Source organism: Camellia sinensis, chromosome 2 (assembly GCF_055761805.1).
Source record: "Camellia sinensis isolate YWXY chromosome 2, ASM5576180v1, whole genome shotgun sequence".
Taxonomy (NCBI): Eukaryota; Viridiplantae; Streptophyta; class Magnoliopsida; order Ericales; family Theaceae; genus Camellia; species Camellia sinensis.
The window spans coordinates 26,048,301-26,067,016 of NC_138962.1; the positions used below are offsets into that span (position 1 = coordinate 26,048,301).

An 18,716-nucleotide genomic window follows, 5' to 3' on the forward strand; every position below is an offset into this window, starting at 1 on the left:
CATTCCAAGAACAAACTCTATCCCTCAGATCCTTCTCCATAGCTATGAACACCTTCAGGTTGCAAAAATATAGTCTGATTATTATTATTTTTTATGAGAAGCAACAAAAGGATACTTTATTGAACATATAGTCTGATTATGATACTTAATGCAGTCCAATTTAACTTTCTAGTATCTCCAAATAGTTTGTAACTTGAGGTCATTGTTGAACCTATAATCCCAACCCCAAACCATTGTTAGCAAAAGAAGCCTGCACTGTTATACTTAGGGAAAGAAGTCTAAACTGTTTTAACCCTCCAAAGCCATAAGCAATGGGACTGGAGAATTGAACAAGATCTAATGGCTCCCTCTATCTCTCTCTCATATTTGAACTTCTTCATCCATTTATAGCTGACCAAGAAAATTTTGCAAGCTTTGTAGTCAAGTCTTTTTATGAGGTTGTTGGGTAGTAGTGGTGGGACTTTATTGTGGAGAGGTGTTTGAGGTGTGAAATACCTACTATTAATTTATTTTCTTACTTGAACGACAACTCATGGTAAGATTCTCACTATTAATAATTTGAGGAAGATGAGACAAATCTAATGTTTGATGTGTAAGTGTAAGAAGGATGGATAATTGGTTTGTCGGCTCCTTATTCATTGTGAGGTAGCAAATGCTTTGTGGTCCTTGGTTCTTGGTTTTGTTGGAGTCGGTCTTCCCAAAGGAAGTGGTGGGTCTCCTTTAATCTTGGTGAGAAGCTATGAAGCACCGACACTTCATAACAAGTGTTGTATCCGCGTCAGACACGCGGACACTTTGGGGACATGTATGGGACACACCCTATTTAATTAATTTAAAAGTATTTAAAACAAACTAGATTTAGAGTTAATTTTTGTTAATATTAATTGTTTGTAGATGTAATATTAATCTAGATAACAAATAAAAATATATGAAAATATATCTATCTGTGCTTTTTTGACAAAATAGTTATTAGTTCATGCATGTTTTAGGGCCTGGTTCCATGCTGGTGATTGTGCATATCAAGCGTTCTAGTCATAGTTTGCTCATATGTAACGTATAGTGGGATATGATGTGTTTTATGATCTTTCTAATTTTTAAGTTAAATTATGATGTTTACAAAACTAGTTTCTATGGGACAGGTTACTTGTTTTAACATTTGGTTGATTGTTAACCTTTTGGGACGGTATCTCTTGGAACTGTGATGATTATTTTTCTTTGTTTTTTAAATACATGTTTTTGACATCAAAAATCAATCTGCTTATTACTGATAAGGAAAACCATTTTAATTAGTTTATAGTCACTTAGAATTTTTTTTATTAATTTGATGTTAGATAAGGACTGATTATCTAGGCCTTAAACTATTTTGTAGGTTTTTATCCAAAGAGAATGTTGTGCATAACTAACACGATTTCTAACTGATCAAAATGTCTGCATAACTTCTTGTGTTTTTAAACTTGTTTTTACATATGAACTAGAAAGTCATTATTTTTGTTCTAGAAAAAAAAAAAAAAAAAAAAATTTGCACAAAAATCCAGGATCTCCCTCTGTTTTGTCTTTATTAGAAGTTATTATTCTTCCCCTGTTTATGTGGGTCACCTATTATTTCCTAACTAGTGACGAATGGTAGATGTCTCCAATTGAGGTTAGAGGATTAACACAAGTTGTGACACAAGTTGGGTAAGAAGGCAACTATTTATCCTAAATCTAGAGACACTTTCTAAATAGAGCAACCATATTTTTATGTGGATTCAATGTACCCACAGTACTATCACTACAAATCTACTACTGTTCTAGATGCCAGATTTTTACCATCTACCTTATCTTTTCTACTTTCACATACAGATTAACCTGATGAAGTGATGTCCTGACTGAACATATTCTATGTAAAAGCATAAGGTGACATTGGATGAAATATCAACATTATGCTGTTTGAAAGATGGGTACCCTTGTTATGGTTATAATATTGTTATCTTCACTCTATTTATCCTTATTTCTTTGATCGGTAAAATACATCCTTTTCAGACTTCGATTATGAGATATGTATTACTATTGTTCAGTGAACTGACTGAAATGTTAAAACTATTTGCAGACATACTTGGGGATCCAAATATTCAGGTTTTATTTCAAATGCACTAAGTGCTCTGCTGAGTTAACAATAAAGACCAACCCGCAAAATTCACACTATGTTGTTGAGTCGGCTGCATCACGGAATTTCGAACATTGGCTTGCCGAGGATGAGGTATTAGCATGCCATATACAACTTTCTATTTCATCTTTAGATCTCCTTGTTTTGTTGCAATCACGATTTTGGTTTTGGCTTCTTATATAATTTTTACATTGCTCTCTTTGTTAGGAAGCAGATAAGGAAAAACAAAAAAGGGAAACTGAAGAGATAGGAGATGCAATGAAATCCTTGGAGAATAGAACCTTGGATTCAAAAAGAGAGAATAGAACCTTGGATTCAAAAAGAGAGATGGACATCCTTGCTACCCTAGATGAAGTGAAGTCCATGAGGGTACTTGCTTAGTCAAATAACTAATACGTAGTGAACATAATAAACATATATTAAGAAGGTATGTTGATAATCAATATATAAAAAATCTGGGGGTTCAGGGAGGGGATGCCCTATTTCCGACCTTGACCACATTAGTTTTATTAATCCCCAACCCCGATTCACCCCAACTCATACCCAATAGAGTCAGGCAGGGCCGAGGCTGGAATTCTAGATGTATTGAGAATAACTTAATGATTCAACTACTGAATTCATGGCCTTATTAACTTCATAGGTTGGTAAACTTATTTTGGGCTAACATGTTAATTTGCCTGACATATGGGATCATTAGCCAAGTGTGTGAAAGTTTGTTGTTTTATTCATTTTACTCAGATGTGAACTTGAATTTATATTTTAAGCATACTAAAACAAGTCTTCTTTCTGTTTTTTCAGTCAAGACAAGCAACTATCAGTGTAGATGCAATGATGGAGGTCTTGCAGCGCTCAGCTGAGGAAAAGGTAAGGTCATTTATGCTAGTTCATTATTTCAACCTTTTGGGTGTAAATGCATTTTTTGTAGGCCTTGAACAATGAAGCCCAATTGCCATTTTGGTCACTTTTGTGATGTACTAGATTTATGTGAATGGCAGCAGTAGTATCTAATGTGGGATTTAATTTATGTTTAGCTGGCAATACTATTTTAGAAAATCTAAGAGTAGAGGAATATGATAGCTTTGATGGGACTAGAGAAAATAGGTTTTATTGTTGACTAAGAGAGTTTGAGGTGTAACTTGCACCGAAGAAGATGAAATTAGGTAAGCATTAGGATCAAATTGTATCGTTGTTGAGGCTTGAAAATGCTTAGGTAAGGAGGGGTGTCTTGGTTAACAAAGTTCATTAATAAGATTCTAATGACTAGGAAAATACATGATGAGTGGAGAAAAATGAGATATCCAAAATTGCAACAATTATAGAGACATTCAGTCATGATTCATACTATGAAATTGTGGGAGAGAGTGATTGAGCATCTCTTAAGGGTTACAACGACAATGTCCTTTAATCAATTTGAGTTTATGTCTGGTAGATCAACTAAAGAAACAATAGATTAACTCAGAAGAATAACAGAAAAGTACATTGAGAAAATGAGGGATCTAAATATGGTTTTTTTTTTTAATAGATTTAGAAAAAGTTTGCAATAGGGTGCCTAAAAATTAATATTGTTGGTGTTGGAGAAAAAGAGTGTGACCAAAGGGTATAAGGATGCGACAAAAAACATGTATGATGGGGGTTGTGGTGGCTACTACTAGATCACCTACAACCTATAGGGGAAACTAGTGAATTTTCAATTACTTCTTACCTATTTGCCTTAGTAATGGCTGAATTAACTAAACGCATTATGTTGTTTTGAAGGATATCCATTAGGATGAAACCAAAGAAAAAGTTAACAGTTCTTTCTTTTTTTATTTCATTCAAAGCTTCCTAAAGACACTTTCTAACATCTAGCATATCTAAACAATTGGAAACCATATTTGCTAGTTCCAAATGCCTTCAATATATTTGAACTCTGAAGGCTTTTGGGAAGCTTTCTTTAGGAGTAGAGGGAAAGACCACAGAAAAGCTATTTTTACAATTTTTGACATTGAGAGGCTAGTGAACCATACAAATCGTGAAATTATTTTATGTCACATAGTTTCATGTGTCATCTCTATGATATGAGATTCAACGAGTCATTCGTATCGAAAATGGTGTTCAAACTATCTGAAGTGCAAGATTCAATTTACAAATTATAACATTTTGATAATTACGCTTTATGATGGATTCATTTTATTTGTGCCATGTCGCCATGTGGCCGACACGAACACCTTCCCTATGCCAAATAGGACTTGTGACAAATGACGAAATGTTATTCGGACCCGTAGGTTGGGATTTAGAGCCGAATACGCCCAAAACTTAGTCGAAAAAGGACATTTCGGAGGCGAAACTTCAAAACAGCCCCCGAACCGCCATGTGGCCGATACAAACAGCTTCCTCATGCCAAATAGGACTTATTACAACTGATGGAATGTTATTCGGACCCGTAGGTTGGGACTTAGAGATGAATACGCCCAAAACTTAGTCGAAAAGGGGCATTTCGGGGGCAAAACTTCAAAACAGCCCCCTAACCGCCGTGTGGCCGACACGAACAGCTTCCCATGCCAAATAGGACTTGTGACAACTGACGAAATGCTATTCGGACCCGTAGGTTGGGATTTAGAGCCGAAAAACTTATTCGAAAAATGTCATTTTGGGGGCAAAAATTTAAAACAACCCCCGAACCGCCGTGCGGCTGACACGAACAGCTTCCCCATGCCAAATAAGACTTGTGACAACTGACGGAATGTTATTTGGACCCGTAGGTTTGAATTTAGAGCCGAATACGCCCAAAAACTTAGTCGAAAAAGGGCGTTTCAGTGGCGAAACTTCAAAACAGCCCCCGAACTGTCGTGTGGCCAACACGAACAGCTTCCCCATGCCAAATAGGACTTGTGGCAACTGACGGAATGTTATTCAGACCCGTAGGTTGGGATTTAAAGCCGAATACGCCCAAAACTTAGTCGAAAAATAGTGTTTCGGGGGCAAAAATTGAAAACAGCCCCCAAACCGCCATGTGGCGACACGAACACCTTCCTTATGCCAAATAAGACTTGTGACAAATGACGGAATGCTATTCGGACCCGTAGGTTGGGATTTAGAGACGAATACGCCCAAAACTTAGTCGAAAAACGTCATTTCGGGGACGAAAATTCAAAACAACCCTTGAACCGCTGTGTGGCCGACACGAATAGCTTCCCCATGCCAAATATGACTTGTGACAACTGATGGAATGTTATTCAGACCCGTAGGTTGGGATTTAGAGCCGAATACGCCCAAAACTTAGTCGAAAAAGGCGTTTCGGGGGCGAAACTACAAAACGGTCCCCGAACCTCCGTCTGACTCTCACGGGCAACTTCCCCATTACAAATAGGACTTGTGACAACTGACGGAATGTATTGTAGATGTATAGTAATGGAAAATTATGGGAAAAATATTCAGAAACTAATATGAACTCAGTTTACGCCTTGTTGTAAACTTGCTAATTTTTTGAACGTACACGTGTGTTATATTATATTTAAGCTTTCATACAAGTATGAAACATGCTCATGGTGTTTCTGAGGCCATGTGCGTCATGAGATATCAAGTAATCTTTCTTTGATGAAGCATTTATAGGTGTCTCAACATACATTTCTACATATTTCCTTTTATGATAGAAATTTATTTTTGTTATTATTTTTATCACATGTTCTAATATCCTTTCTGAAATGGCACTGACATGCATTAATAAGCAGCGATGGTTTTATATCCAATCTAATGATTCAAGTGCCTTTTGCAAACAAATAATGAGGAAGTTGGTAAAAAGAAAACTTTCTTTTCACATTGGGCTTTGATATTGGTTTAGCCACATAATTTGGATATATGTTGCATACAAATAGAAGATTGTTACATTAGCTTTATGTTACTAATGAAAGATTTAGTATTGATTGCTATGCATTTAACAATGTCCCTTATAACAAAAGACTTTAGAAAGACTGTAGAATGACTAATAATTGATTCATCACGGAAGGTTGCTTCTCACTTATTTTTATTTGTCACTTGTTGCCAAATTCATTCATGAAGTTGGGCATTTTTGGATCTAATTCTAATGTTTTTTTTGTTTTTTGTAGATGACTTTGATGCGTGGACTTCCAGAGATATTTTGGTGCATGGAGAAGAAATTGTACTTTTGTATAGAAGTAATATAATACTTTTGTCGTCTCTGGCTTTTGTGCAGTTAACTATTACTAATATAGAAAACTTTTGACAGCCAACAGATAATTACTAGCATGGTAGATAGATCACCTTTTGTCATCGTATAGATATATGATTTTTTGTTGTGGTACATTGATGTACTTTTGGCTGGGTACATACATCACCTTTTGTTGTGATACAGATTACGATGGGAATTTATACCATGCCAAATGGCCATTTCACATGGTATAGTAAATGCAATTTTTGTATATGGAGGGCTTTACTTTTTGTATGATTCTATATTTTGTATGGAATTATTATTTTAGTTTGGACAATAGTTGGTTTGTGTGTACTTGGACAGTTAAAGTAATTTATTTTTTGTATACGGATGCAGATTGTGGAATGATTGATAGTTTATGTAGCATTTTATTTATGTACGTATTACAGGTTGCATGGAATACAGACGGGTTATGGACACATTATAATATTTGCAATAAAACATAACATCACGTTTTTGCCGACTAAACGTTTTGTAGCCAAAAAAAGGGGGGAAAAATAGAAAAAAAAAACTTTTGGCTACTAAAAATTTTGTAGCCAAAAGAAAATCAAACATTTGGCTACTAAATTTTTTGTAACCAAAAGAAAAACAACCATTTGGCTACTAAATGTTCTGTAGCCAAAAGAAAATCAAACCTTTAGCTACTAAAAGTTTTGTAGCCAAAAGAAAATCAAACATTTGGCGACTAAAATCTTTCGTAGCTAAAAACAAAAGCTGAAGAATAAAAAATACTTTTGCCGACTAAAAATTTAATAGCCAAAAATGTGAGAGTTTAGGCGACTAAATTTTAAGTAGCCAAAAATTTGGAAGTTTAGGCGACTAAATTTTTAGAAGCCAAAAGAAATACTATTTGCCGACTAAAATTTTAGTAGCCAAAAAAGATTGACTTTAGGCGACTAAAATTTTAGTAGCTAAAACACTAATATTCGCTTTAGGTGACTAAAAAATTTAGTAGCTAAAAATTTTTCTGCAACTAAATTATTGGCTTCTAGCGACAAAAAAATTGGTCGGCAAAAATGTATTATTTAATTAATTTTCCAACATTTAGTCGGCAAATGAATACATTTGGCGACTAAATGAAGTTTAGTCGCCAATTAGCTTTGGCGACTACTCTTCGACTACTAATTTTCCGACCAAAAAATTTAGTCACTAATGACTATAGGCAACTAAAAAATGACTTTTGACGACTAAAAATTTAGTCGCCAAAAGTAAAAATTCTTGTAGTGTACCCTTCCTTCATTTCCTACTTGCAACGGCTGAGATCAGCCGTTACAAATCCAACGGCTATAAAAAATAAATAAATAAATAAACAAAAATAAAACAAATTCACTTTCGTTTTCTCGCTCAATCAAGACCACAACTTATATAGCTTTATACACTCACATAGGCAAACACAGAGAGAGAGAGAGAGAGAGAGAGAGTCTCCACCAAACCCAGCCTCACCGATGACCGGCGACCCACTCTATATATAGACCCAGGAAGAGGAGATCACCCTTGTTAGGCAACCTGTTTGGGGAAGCTTCCTGCAAAAGATGATTGAAGTTTAAAACATCCACACCCATTGCTACCAAGAACATTTCCACCACCATATGAAGTTGTATTTCAGTGGATGTGCCTTGCACTATTTCATTTTCCCCTTCTTTTTTGTTGGCACAAAGTAGACATAGTTGTTTGATTTCAAATCTGGGTTAGACAATGCACTACAAATGTTTAAAGAAATGTCTAACTGGATAGTTGTTTCATTTGGGTTAAAGTTCCTCATACTCTGTTAATTTTTTCTGATATAAAGTGCAAATTATTTTTTATTTTATTTATGTTTTGTAGTGAATGGAAATTTTCTGCCAACTTGGATCAAATCTCACTCTTTCTGATTAAAGCATTAATAGAGTGTTTTCTCTAACCCATTTGGAACTATTCTTAGAAATCCATACAATTGAAGCAGGTGTGTTATTTAAACATCACTAACCTCATAAACGAAGTTGGTGTGAACAAAATAGTTATGGCGAGCAATACTAGAAGTATTTTTGATATATTCCGTGAAGAATTTGTTATTATCTATGTGATAATAAATTTAAGTCATCTCTGCCGCCACACCTGTAATCAACCTTAATATGATAGTAAATGATATTTAGGTCAATTGGAAAATGTGTCATTAGGTAAGAAGGGAAGTAAAACATAAACTGAAGAACAACATATTCAAGTCATTTTTATTTGATGCAACATTTGAATAGGCAGCATGATCAACCAGAGGGTGCATCAGTCCAACCAGAAGAAAATGGTTCTCATGCAGTACCTGATGAAGAAAATGATCAGTTCTGGGGTTTAGATGATGTCCCAAGTAGCTTGTTAGTGTCAATGTTTTTTTGGGTAAAGAGTTAAGAGTGCCTTTTTTTTTGGCTAAAACTTGTGTCATGTTGCAGTGGAAGCTAAGAACTCCCTAGATAGTGCAACTTGCAAAGATGCTCAATTGAATCACTTTGCAAAGCCTCCAGCAAATTTAGTTGTGCTTGAAGGTGATTGCTTAGATGTTACTGGTGATGGCAATGAATTAGAATCCTTCCTGGTACCTAATGCTGGAAACAATCAGAATGTTAATCTTGATCGATCTCCTCCAGTGTTATAATTTCCCATTCTTTTACAGAAAATTTTAAGTGTTGGCCTATTGAAAAATATATATAACATCATTTTTGGATTATACTATATGCATCAATTATCATCGTTCCTTACTCTCCTGAACAAATATTTGAAAAATAATAAACTTGTAATCAATTGTCTAAAAAATACAGTTGCCAGTCCATTTTAATCAAAACTAAATATCAAAACACCATCTAGTATGACAATGATAAAGAACATTTTGTTGAGAACCTATAACGATTTTTTTTTTTTTTTTTTTTTTTGGGTTAAATTTTTTGCCTTGGTGCATACATACTGATACATATTAATGGGAGAGAAAATCTAAAGATCAAAATTATTAGCCAAAGTGAGCACATGTGTAGAGATATATACATTGACACCACACGAAAAAAAAAAAAAAAAAAAAAATCACAATTCATTTGTCAATCTTGAATATATGTGTATATATACAAGGGATATATATGAAATAAAAAGGAAGAACATTACATATGAAATAAAAAGGAAGAACATTACACCATAAGAGGCATCCAACCAATTAATCAAATCCAATGTTCAATTGGTTTACAAAGACAAAACATTGTTAGAGTTGACCACGGGTCTAATTTTAGCATCCCTTTCTCTCACTAACAAAACCTTATACTATAATTTGCTAAAGGATGAGAAAATGAAACACCATATTCGTTCAGACATTTTTACAAACACTTGCAGTGCATTGTGCAACTCAGATTTTTAATCAAATACTTGAATATTTGTTGCCAAAATCAAGGTAAAAGAAGAAGATAAAATGCAATGTGCATTATAGTGGTTATTATGGACAGTGTTAGCTGTCGGTTCATGGTGGCGGATGGTGGTGAGAACCATTATGAGATCTCACGACATACAAGGGGAGTTTCTCTTCAACTAAGCCAACATCTTCTCCATGGCTGCTTGCACAGTGGGGTGAGAGTGGTGGTTTTAGATGGCGTGGTCATAGACAATACAATAGTGCAACTGGAGAAATTGGGGGAGAGAAAACGTTGCTTTTAATTGAAGAGAGTAAAGGATCTCCTCCTCCTGGGTCTATATATTGAGTGGGTCGCCGTCGTCGGGAGTGGGTCGCCGGTCGCCAGTGAGGCTAGGTTCAGTGGACTCTCTCTCTCCCTCTGTGTGTGTTTGCCTGTGTGAGTGTATATCAAAATTGTATAAGTTGTGGTCTTGATTGGGTAGGAAAACGAAAATGAATTTGTTTTAAATTTTTTTTTTTTTTAATAGCCGTTGGATCTACAACTACTGAAGGAGGGGCATCAAGGAGGGGATCTAGACTCAAACTTGTAGGCTGCACAATTTTGGACCAATCAAAATACATATGAAATCTTATCCTAGGCGGGTCAATAGAGTCTGGGTATGGCACATTTTTCTAAGTTATAAAACAATACAATATTTCACCCTTTTTTTTTTGGTTGTTTTGAGTGGCATTGTTTTCATTCACCACCGGGACCTCACATGGCACCATGGCAGTACTATCTTATACTGTCAATATCTTTAATACTATTATACTATTTTCTAACTTAACTCTTCACCTGCCATTGTACACCTAATTACTTATCTACATGGTTATTATATTTAATACTGTTTTACTTACTCATTAGTGTGTTTTTGTTCATTCTATGCACATTTATTGTCTAATTAATTACTTGGCATTTATTTGAAACAAACTATATTCTTCAACATTTACGTATAGATGACACAATTTTACCCTAATCAACCAACTTTATCAAGAAAGATCATTTTTTTTTATACTAAGAGGATGATATATCTCAGTATGGATGACGATGCCGAAGATCTGTATTTGTTTATAAACTCTCAAGGTGGATGGATTATAATTTAGGCCAAGAGAGGAAACATGCTATGCCCAAGGGCCTCCAAAATTCAAGACATTATGTTTTGAAGTTGAATGGATTAGAATTTTTAAAATTTTGATAACTAGCAGTATCAGATTGTCTTTGAATGAAACGCTGGTTTGCTTTAGGGGTATTGAAAATCAGCTACTGAGTTTATTCTTTTTCATCTGCTTTTATAATTGCAGGTATCGGATTACCCGAACTATAACCCAGAAAACGACGATTTTGACAACCTTTATACGGGGACAGAGTATTTAGAAGGTGAAGAGGGAGAAAGGTCATGGTTCAATGCTGGTGTGAGGGTAGGTGTTGGAATTGGCCTCAGCATTTGTGTTGGAATTGGGATGGGTGTGGGCTTGCTGGCTCAAACCTACCAGGGAACTGCCAGAAACTTCAGAAGGCGCCTATTATAGCCTATACTATCCTTGTTGGACTTTCTAGCCCAACATCATCTATTTATGCTCCAGCATATTCAAAACCTTGCTAACCTAAAGTGTTTCTTACATCAGTTTTCCTTGGTTTCAGCTTGTGGCAGTTGAGGCTTTAATTCAAAATAAAAATGGTACTTCTAACTAGGGCTACAAACGAGCCGAGCCGAGCTTTGCTGAGCTCGAGCTCAGCTTGTTTACTTATCGAGCTCATTTATTGAGATTGAGCTCAGCTCAACAACTAATTGGGCTCGAGCTCGACTTGTTAATATTAATGAAACTCAAGCTTTGCTCGGCTCAACTCACCTCGATAAGAAGTTTTTATTATTATTTATATTATTTAAATAAACATATTTAGAGACTATTTGGCATCCTTTAAAATAGGGCACTTTTTATCTTTTTTGAATCACATCACTTCTCTATTTTTCTGCACATCTTTTTGTAAAAAATCAAAAATATACTTACTTGTATCATCCCAAACAACCCCTTAAATAAAAAATATTATTTATATTATTTAATTAATAAATTATGTATTTATGCTATTATTTATATATATTTATATATTATTTAATATATAAATAATATATTTATTATATAATTTAAACAAAAATAAACGAGTCAAACCGCGTCCTTAACGAGCTGAGCTCTTAATGAACCGAGCCAAGCTAATTTGCAAACAGTTCAGTCCGTTTACAACCCTACTTCTAACAACGTTAGAATTTTCCGGGTACTTCCTCCACTTGATTTTGTAGGAAGTAGTGAACTCTTAACTTCTATAATCACTGTGAACTTTTATTTTTTTAAATGTTTATGTTTCATTAAAATTGTCAACGATAGCAGTAAGTTTTGGTTATGGAGAAAGATTTAGAGATCTCTTCAATTGGTAGAAATTATGTGTTTATACCAGGATGCCATACAATATAGTTCAGAAGTTTCAGAAATTGAGGAGATTCACAATATTCAAGATAGCCACGTGATGCCTAATCCAAAATCATTACTACATATTATGTATTCAGATTCGGATTTTATTAAGAGGTGGTTTGGAATAATCTAAATACGTACACTTTTTTACTTTTTATGAAATATGGGTTATGTATGGGTTGGGTTTGAAGTGATATGGTAGAGAGGTGATGTGACTTAAATAGCATAGTGACTTTTTGATTTTTTTGACTTTTTTAGATTATGACAAACAAGGCCTAAATCTACAAAGAACAAGGACAAATTCAGAAACTTAAAAAATATTATATATATAATTATGGTATTCAGGAATCAAGTCTATTAAATGGCATTAAAAAACAGCCACAAACAGTTGGCTCAGCAACAGCCTTCAAAGATTTATTTCCTCGAACTACAGATGCTTTACATGGTTTGCTTTCATGAGAGACCAAGGTCTATGTACACAGTCATCAGTTTTACACCCTAACATCAGATCAATATGCACAATATTTGACAGGAAAGGCATGAAACCTATGGTAGAACAAACACTGACTATTAAAAACCCTACTCACAAAGATTTTCGGCTTGTGGGGGACGAGTTGCACGACGGAACCAGGTATTGAATGCAGTTACCAAATGCGGACAGTCTTCAACGTTTCGAGTTGAGAAGCTGAGACACTGCTGCAACAATTCCTGTGCATCCAACATGGGCAGTGTAGAGATAATTTTCAGGAATGTTTCTTCGAGCTCCAAATACAGTGATTTATGACTGGGCAGCATGGGCGAGACGTGATCTTTGCATACATTCAACACTGGAAGCCAATCTTTAACGAGCTTCATCCTAACCTGTGGCAGAGAATAAAAAATAATGCAAGTCATCTACCTAAACTAACTACCCACTAAGTTTAGAAGAAATGACTACTCTTTACAAACAAAAGTGGTCGATGAATAATATGGGGAAAAAAAAAATTGAACTACTATCCTTCAACAAAAAGCATTGGATCGAAGTTCTGAACTTCCAACCAGACAATTCAGTATTCATAGTTTTGACAACAGAAACCTCATCCATAAGATATGAAGAAGCCATGTCATCATGTAAGGTATGAAAATTCCTCGTAGAAGCTCTTTTTACACCATTCCTAATTTTGTTGTTTCCCGTAAAGGTACAGTGAAGCAATTGCTAAACTTGAATCTCCAACTTTAAGCTATTGCTTCTGGTTTACAAAACTACAAAAATAAACAACACAGAAAAACTACTTTGTTCTCAAGACTATTGTAAATCTAGCCTGTTTGGAATTATGCTGAAACCGAAATTGAGGTCATGTTCAGATCTTGGATTTGGGGAAGAAAAATGGTAAGAAGAAGCAGGGAAAGAAAATGAAGTAAAAGCTAATTATAATATATAATTTTGATGCTCAAGAGGCAACATGGCTCTACTTGAGTCAACTTAAAGGAAATGGATCCACATAGCTGACATAACTAATTGAGATCATGTCTTTCGCTTTAAATTGAAATAAGTAGAACCACCATTTAAATTAAAACTAGAAACAATATACTCCATATATAGATATGCGTCAGCATACAGAGCTTACTTATTAAAGGATTGAATAATGGACATACAATCAACTCCGTTTAAGAATAAACTGCACATATAAAATACTCAATTGAATGAATAAACTGTTGATTTTGTCCCATGTCTTTGGATCCCACAGAGATGGTATACATATCATGCTGTTAAAAATCATTCAATGATACTAAAGGTATATACAAGTGCTCTCTCAAATGGGATCTGTTATATTACAAATTTTGATCCTTTAAATAAGCCAGCCACGTGTACTAACAAGTTACTACATATGGAGTAAAACTGTTCCCAAATAGTCAACAAATCTTCTTGGCATTTTAATATATATATATATATATATGTTAATGTGACTATCATACTTTAAAAACTTAGCTCCCTTTAATAGATGAACCTTGTGGGTATTATTCATTAAAAATAAAAATAAAAATAAAAATATCAGACCTAAATTTGAAAACTACCTAATTAAAGAGTTGGGCATATTTATTAAATGCTTGGGCACCATAAGGTGTCAAGGTCTCATGTAAACTATGCACAAGTAGAACTGCAATTCACCACCTTAAACACTTCTATGAAAACTTACAATTTACAAACATAAATGTTTAAAAATCAAAATAATGATTTTTTTTTTTTTTTTTGAACTACCAAAATAATGATATTTTAAAAATTAATAATCTTTTTTTTCTTTTTGATTTGTTGTTCTTTTCTTATTTCATAGTAGATAAATATATTAAAACTATTAAAACATAACCCCAAGGGGTTGGCCTAGTGGCAAGGCCGTGGGTCTTGGGGTGTCAAGGCCGTGGGTCTTGGGGTGCTCCCTTCAATGAGCAGGGATCGAAACCTCTTAATTGCTAACAATTCCTTAGGGCTAGTTTTCCTTTGAATTAACCGTGGTGCACTTGACAAACTCCTTGCCGAGGGCCTGTACACCTCTGGGGATTAATTGGATTTTGATCCGAACACCCCGGTGCCAATCAAAAAATTAAATAATAATAAAGAAAAAACATCTTTGTTGTAGACTTGCACCAATTTATCCAAAAAAGAAAAGAAGAGCAACAACAAAATAGCAACAAGACCACAACATTCATGGCTATGAAGAATCAATATATTGGAAAGTCTTATAATGGTGCTCTTTTACCATGTTAACTCATTGCAAAAGAAATCAAAAGTGAAAGAAGAAGATACATGACAAAGAAAGGTATTAAAAAAAATTTCAAAAAAAAAAAAACAAAACAAAACATGCAACTGCACAAAGACGAGCAACGGGAGAGTTTAGAAAATCTAAAACAGAGTTCTTTTTGGATAGAAAACGTAAGTACACAAGGCAATGTTAATGAAAAGTTGCAAATTCTCATAGATGAATGGGGCCAAATGATAAAAATAATATAAAAAAATAAACAAAAGACGAAAATAATGGATGAAGGAGAAAATAAAGGTGGTGTTTGGGAACCTAGGTTCCAAATTTTTTTCTCATTTTTTTCACTAAAAGACAAACTTTTTACAAAACCAAAAAAAACACATCCAAACAAAATATCACATCCAACCCCATAATCATTTCACTTTTTCTCTCACAAACATCACATCCAACCACATAAAAACCCAACTATCTTCCCAAACACCAAAAATTTTTTATCCAATAAAAACCTACAACTAAAAAAACCTACATAAAAACTCACTTCCCAAACACCATCAAAGTGTTCAATATCAATCAGTCTAAGTCAACAAGCTATCAGTGAGTCACGAGCCCGGGTTTTTCAAAACAAAAAAGTTGTACTTGAATTGATAAATTTTGTTCTGAAATTAGTTTTTTTTTTTTTTTTTTTTGATAAGTATTCTGAAATTAGTATTTTGTCATTCTTTGAACAATCAGATGAGCAAGTATCCCCATGGTCCAAAAATTTATAAACAATTACAGTAATTTAGGCAGCAATGAGTAACTAGGAATACAATAACTAAGTGATCAGCTAGCATTGGTTCTGGAAAATCACCAAAAAAGAATGACAGGTGCTCCAAACTCAAAACGCAAAGTCAAAATCATTCAACTTGCCCAGAGAACAATATTGCACCACAGTTTGCTAGTCAAAACAAGCAACAAAGATAGGGCACATGGGTAATGATGAAGCAGCAAGTAAACCTAGACATTTCAATTTAGTAATCCAAATAAGTGATTAGGGCCAAGAGATGTCAAGTTTTAATTTTTTTTGTTCTACCCAAATCATCCAATCCAAACGGACTGTAAGAGAGATTAGCACAACAACATATCATTCATATCACATTGCACTCTTAACCCATAACAAGCACATTGAAAGAAGAGTTTTGTTCAATAAGCAAAACAAAATCAACTCTAATGACAAACAGTTATGTAATGATCTTTTTGGATAAAATAGTTATAACAAGCTGAAAAGCAGAACCTGTCTATCAGCCAAAATGGTTCCAGCAGCAACAGCGTTGGCAAGCTTGCAAGTGCATCGAAGCACAACAGCCGGAAGTCCCGGCACAATATTCCTCCACGCATCATCTCGAAATGCCCTCTGCAAATCCGCCGTGAATGAATCCTGTTCACTCCACGCCTTCACGGCATTATCTGCCACTCTCAACTCAATCATCCTTTCGATCAACCACAACAGATGCCTCCCATTCGTCATCGCAGTATGCAAATTCAACCTCTGAATAGCCTCCGTCTCATTATGGTCTCCTCTAAAAGCCGGGCTCGAATACTCCTCCAATGACTCCTTCACGATCTTCAAACTCGTCTCGAACGCTAAATCCAACACTCTCCGCGCCGATTCCCTCGACGAAAAGTCCCTCAAAAGCTTCGCTACGAAAGCTTTTGCGAATGCCATGTTTGGATGGTTATGAATTGCCGTGAGAATCAATCCGTGAAGCATTTCCACAGATGAATCGTTCTTCGCAGGCGAAACCCTAGCGAGAAGCTCCTTAGACTCTTCGTCTCTTAAAAAAGGAACAAAACTCAGAATCATCTTCTCTTCCTCTTCAGTCCACGGCACGGCCTCGAGAAATCGAACGCAAGACCTAACACAATCTTCGAACAGAAGCTCGAGAGCCACGGGAAGTATCAAGAGAGCCGTCGAAACGCAATCGATCACAGTCGAGAAATCATTCGTGTAAAGAAGCTGAAGAACAGTCAAATGATTGTCGATTGATCCAGTTGTGGCCGCAACGCCCAAATTGAACCGATAGATTTTCCGAGAGCTCTCGGGATCCATATCGCCGGACTCTCTCTTCCATCGATCCGATAACAACGCAGCGAAATACTTCGATCTGCGAAGGACATCGGAGTGCAGGTAGACCTGAAATTCAGCTTGGTCCACGGAACCGACGGCGGAGTCGTCGGAGTCGAATGGCGATGGCAGTTCGAGATAGAGGCGGAGGATGACGTCAGCGGTGGCTGAGTCGTTGAATCCGCCACTAGCGGCCGCGGCGGCGGAGGCGGAGGAGGAGGGGAGTAATGAGTGAGAATTGGAGCGGCGGAGAGACGGCGGTTTGCGTGAGGAGTCGGTTAGGGTTCCGTCGGGGCGGGAGGAGTCGATGACGGCGGTGGTGGAGGAGAGACGGTTGTTGCTCCCCACGCGCTGCCTCTTCTTCGACGCGCCACCACCGACATTGCTACCGATTATCATTTTCTGAGAAGATTGAATTGAAACAAGGGGGGGAGAGAGGGAGAGAGAGAGCGCTTTATAGTCGGTTCCTTTTATCCAGAAATATCTCGACAGTTTCAGAGATGCACTCGTGTGCTGTGCTTGAATGGTAAAACAGAATTCGGATGGGGCTGCTAAGGCCCAAGGTTAACCCAGGCCCAACTTAGTTTTGGACCATTGTTTTTTGTTTGTATGTTTGTTTTCCTAAAGTCTATTTTGTTTTAGAGTTTTTTAAAAGATTTTTGTGTTTTTAATTCGTTTTTTATTTTTATTCAATTTTTTTTAAAAATAACTTAATTTATAAAAATTAAAAAATATGTGAAAAAAAACTTTAAAATATTCACTTTAAAAAAAATACATTTTCATATTTCTTTATTTATTGAATTATTTATATATTTTTTTCACAATTATTTTACTTAATTTAGATTAAGTGTATTTAAAAAAAATTAAAATTTGAATAAAATATTTTAAAAATCAAGTGAAATACAAAAAATAAAAAACTAAAAAAATTCAAAAACTTTTTTGAAAATTCAAAACGTGAAAATTTTATTTGGTAATCTATTTTCAAAAAGTGTCCGTAAGATTTTTTTTTTTTTTTTTAAACATCACTTATTTAAAGTTGTACTTGGAATATAGTGGCAAAATATTACAAAATTATTATTTTTAATTTTAATCGAAAACTCTTCTTAAACGATTTGATCTCACTCCGATACGAGAACATGGTATAAGTAATCTTAAATGTACCCAGTTATTTTACTTATTATTTTATTTCTCTCACAGGTGTGATATCCATACTATTTAGGGGTGGGGGCAGGTCGGTTGTAATTATAGAACTTCTAATCTGTCATCCGTCTGTCAAATTAATGGATTTGAGAAAATAAATCCACATCCGTCCGCCAATCCGGCGGATGTGGATTGAGTGGATTGACGGTTTGACGAATAGATGCGAATCGGTTTGGCGGTTTAAAATTTTATAAATTTTCAACATAATTTAACTTATGCACTTTTTCAAAAAAAAAAAAAAGTATTATAGTTAATGACTTAAAAAAATATTACAATCACTGCATGTCTTATTCAAAGCAAGAAAGTTTGAAACTTTAGAATATCACAATCACTGCATGTCTCATCAACATACTACAATCACAACATGTCTCATCTACATTAAAATATAAAAATAATTCAAACTACCAAAACCATGAACAGAGTAATAGTAGAGATTGTATGTCTCTGTATTGTTATATCTA

At 35.1% G+C, this 18,716-nt stretch overlaps 1 protein-coding gene and 1 long non-coding RNA gene across 2 annotated transcripts; one reads left to right on the forward strand and one right to left on the reverse strand.

Annotated features, from left to right (window-relative positions):
- Positions 1 to 12,604: 12,604 nt before the first annotated feature.
- Positions 12,605 to 17,571, reverse strand: LOC114285038 (BTB/POZ domain-containing protein At3g05675). Its single transcript, XM_028228021.2, has 2 exons — positions 16,225 to 17,571; positions 12,605 to 13,077 (listed from the first exon to the last, which is right to left on the reverse strand). The coding sequence occupies exons 1-2, from the start codon at positions 17,452 to 17,454 to the stop codon at positions 12,796 to 12,798; spliced, it is 1,512 nt and encodes a 503-aa protein (XP_028083822.2). The 5' UTR covers positions 17,455 to 17,571; the 3' UTR covers positions 12,605 to 12,795.
- LOC145819927 (uncharacterized) lies at positions 13,068 to 17,499 on the forward strand. The gene is made up of 2 exons (XR_014360716.1): positions 13,068 to 15,248; positions 15,509 to 17,499. It is a non-coding gene; the product is annotated as an uncharacterized LOC145819927 (long non-coding RNA).
- Positions 17,572 to 18,716: the final 1,145 nt, after the last annotated feature.

Bases quoted from the DNA above. Each gene is read 5' to 3' on its own strand.
- LOC114285038 (XM_028228021.2), bottom strand. From the start codon at position 17,454: ATGATAATCGGTAGCAATGTCGGTGGTGGCGCGTCGAAGAAGAGGCAG. The intron at 13,078-16,224 runs GTTCTGCTTTTC...TCTCTGCCACAG, and splicing joins CCATTTTGGCTGATAGACAG to GTTAGGATGAAGCTCGTTAA.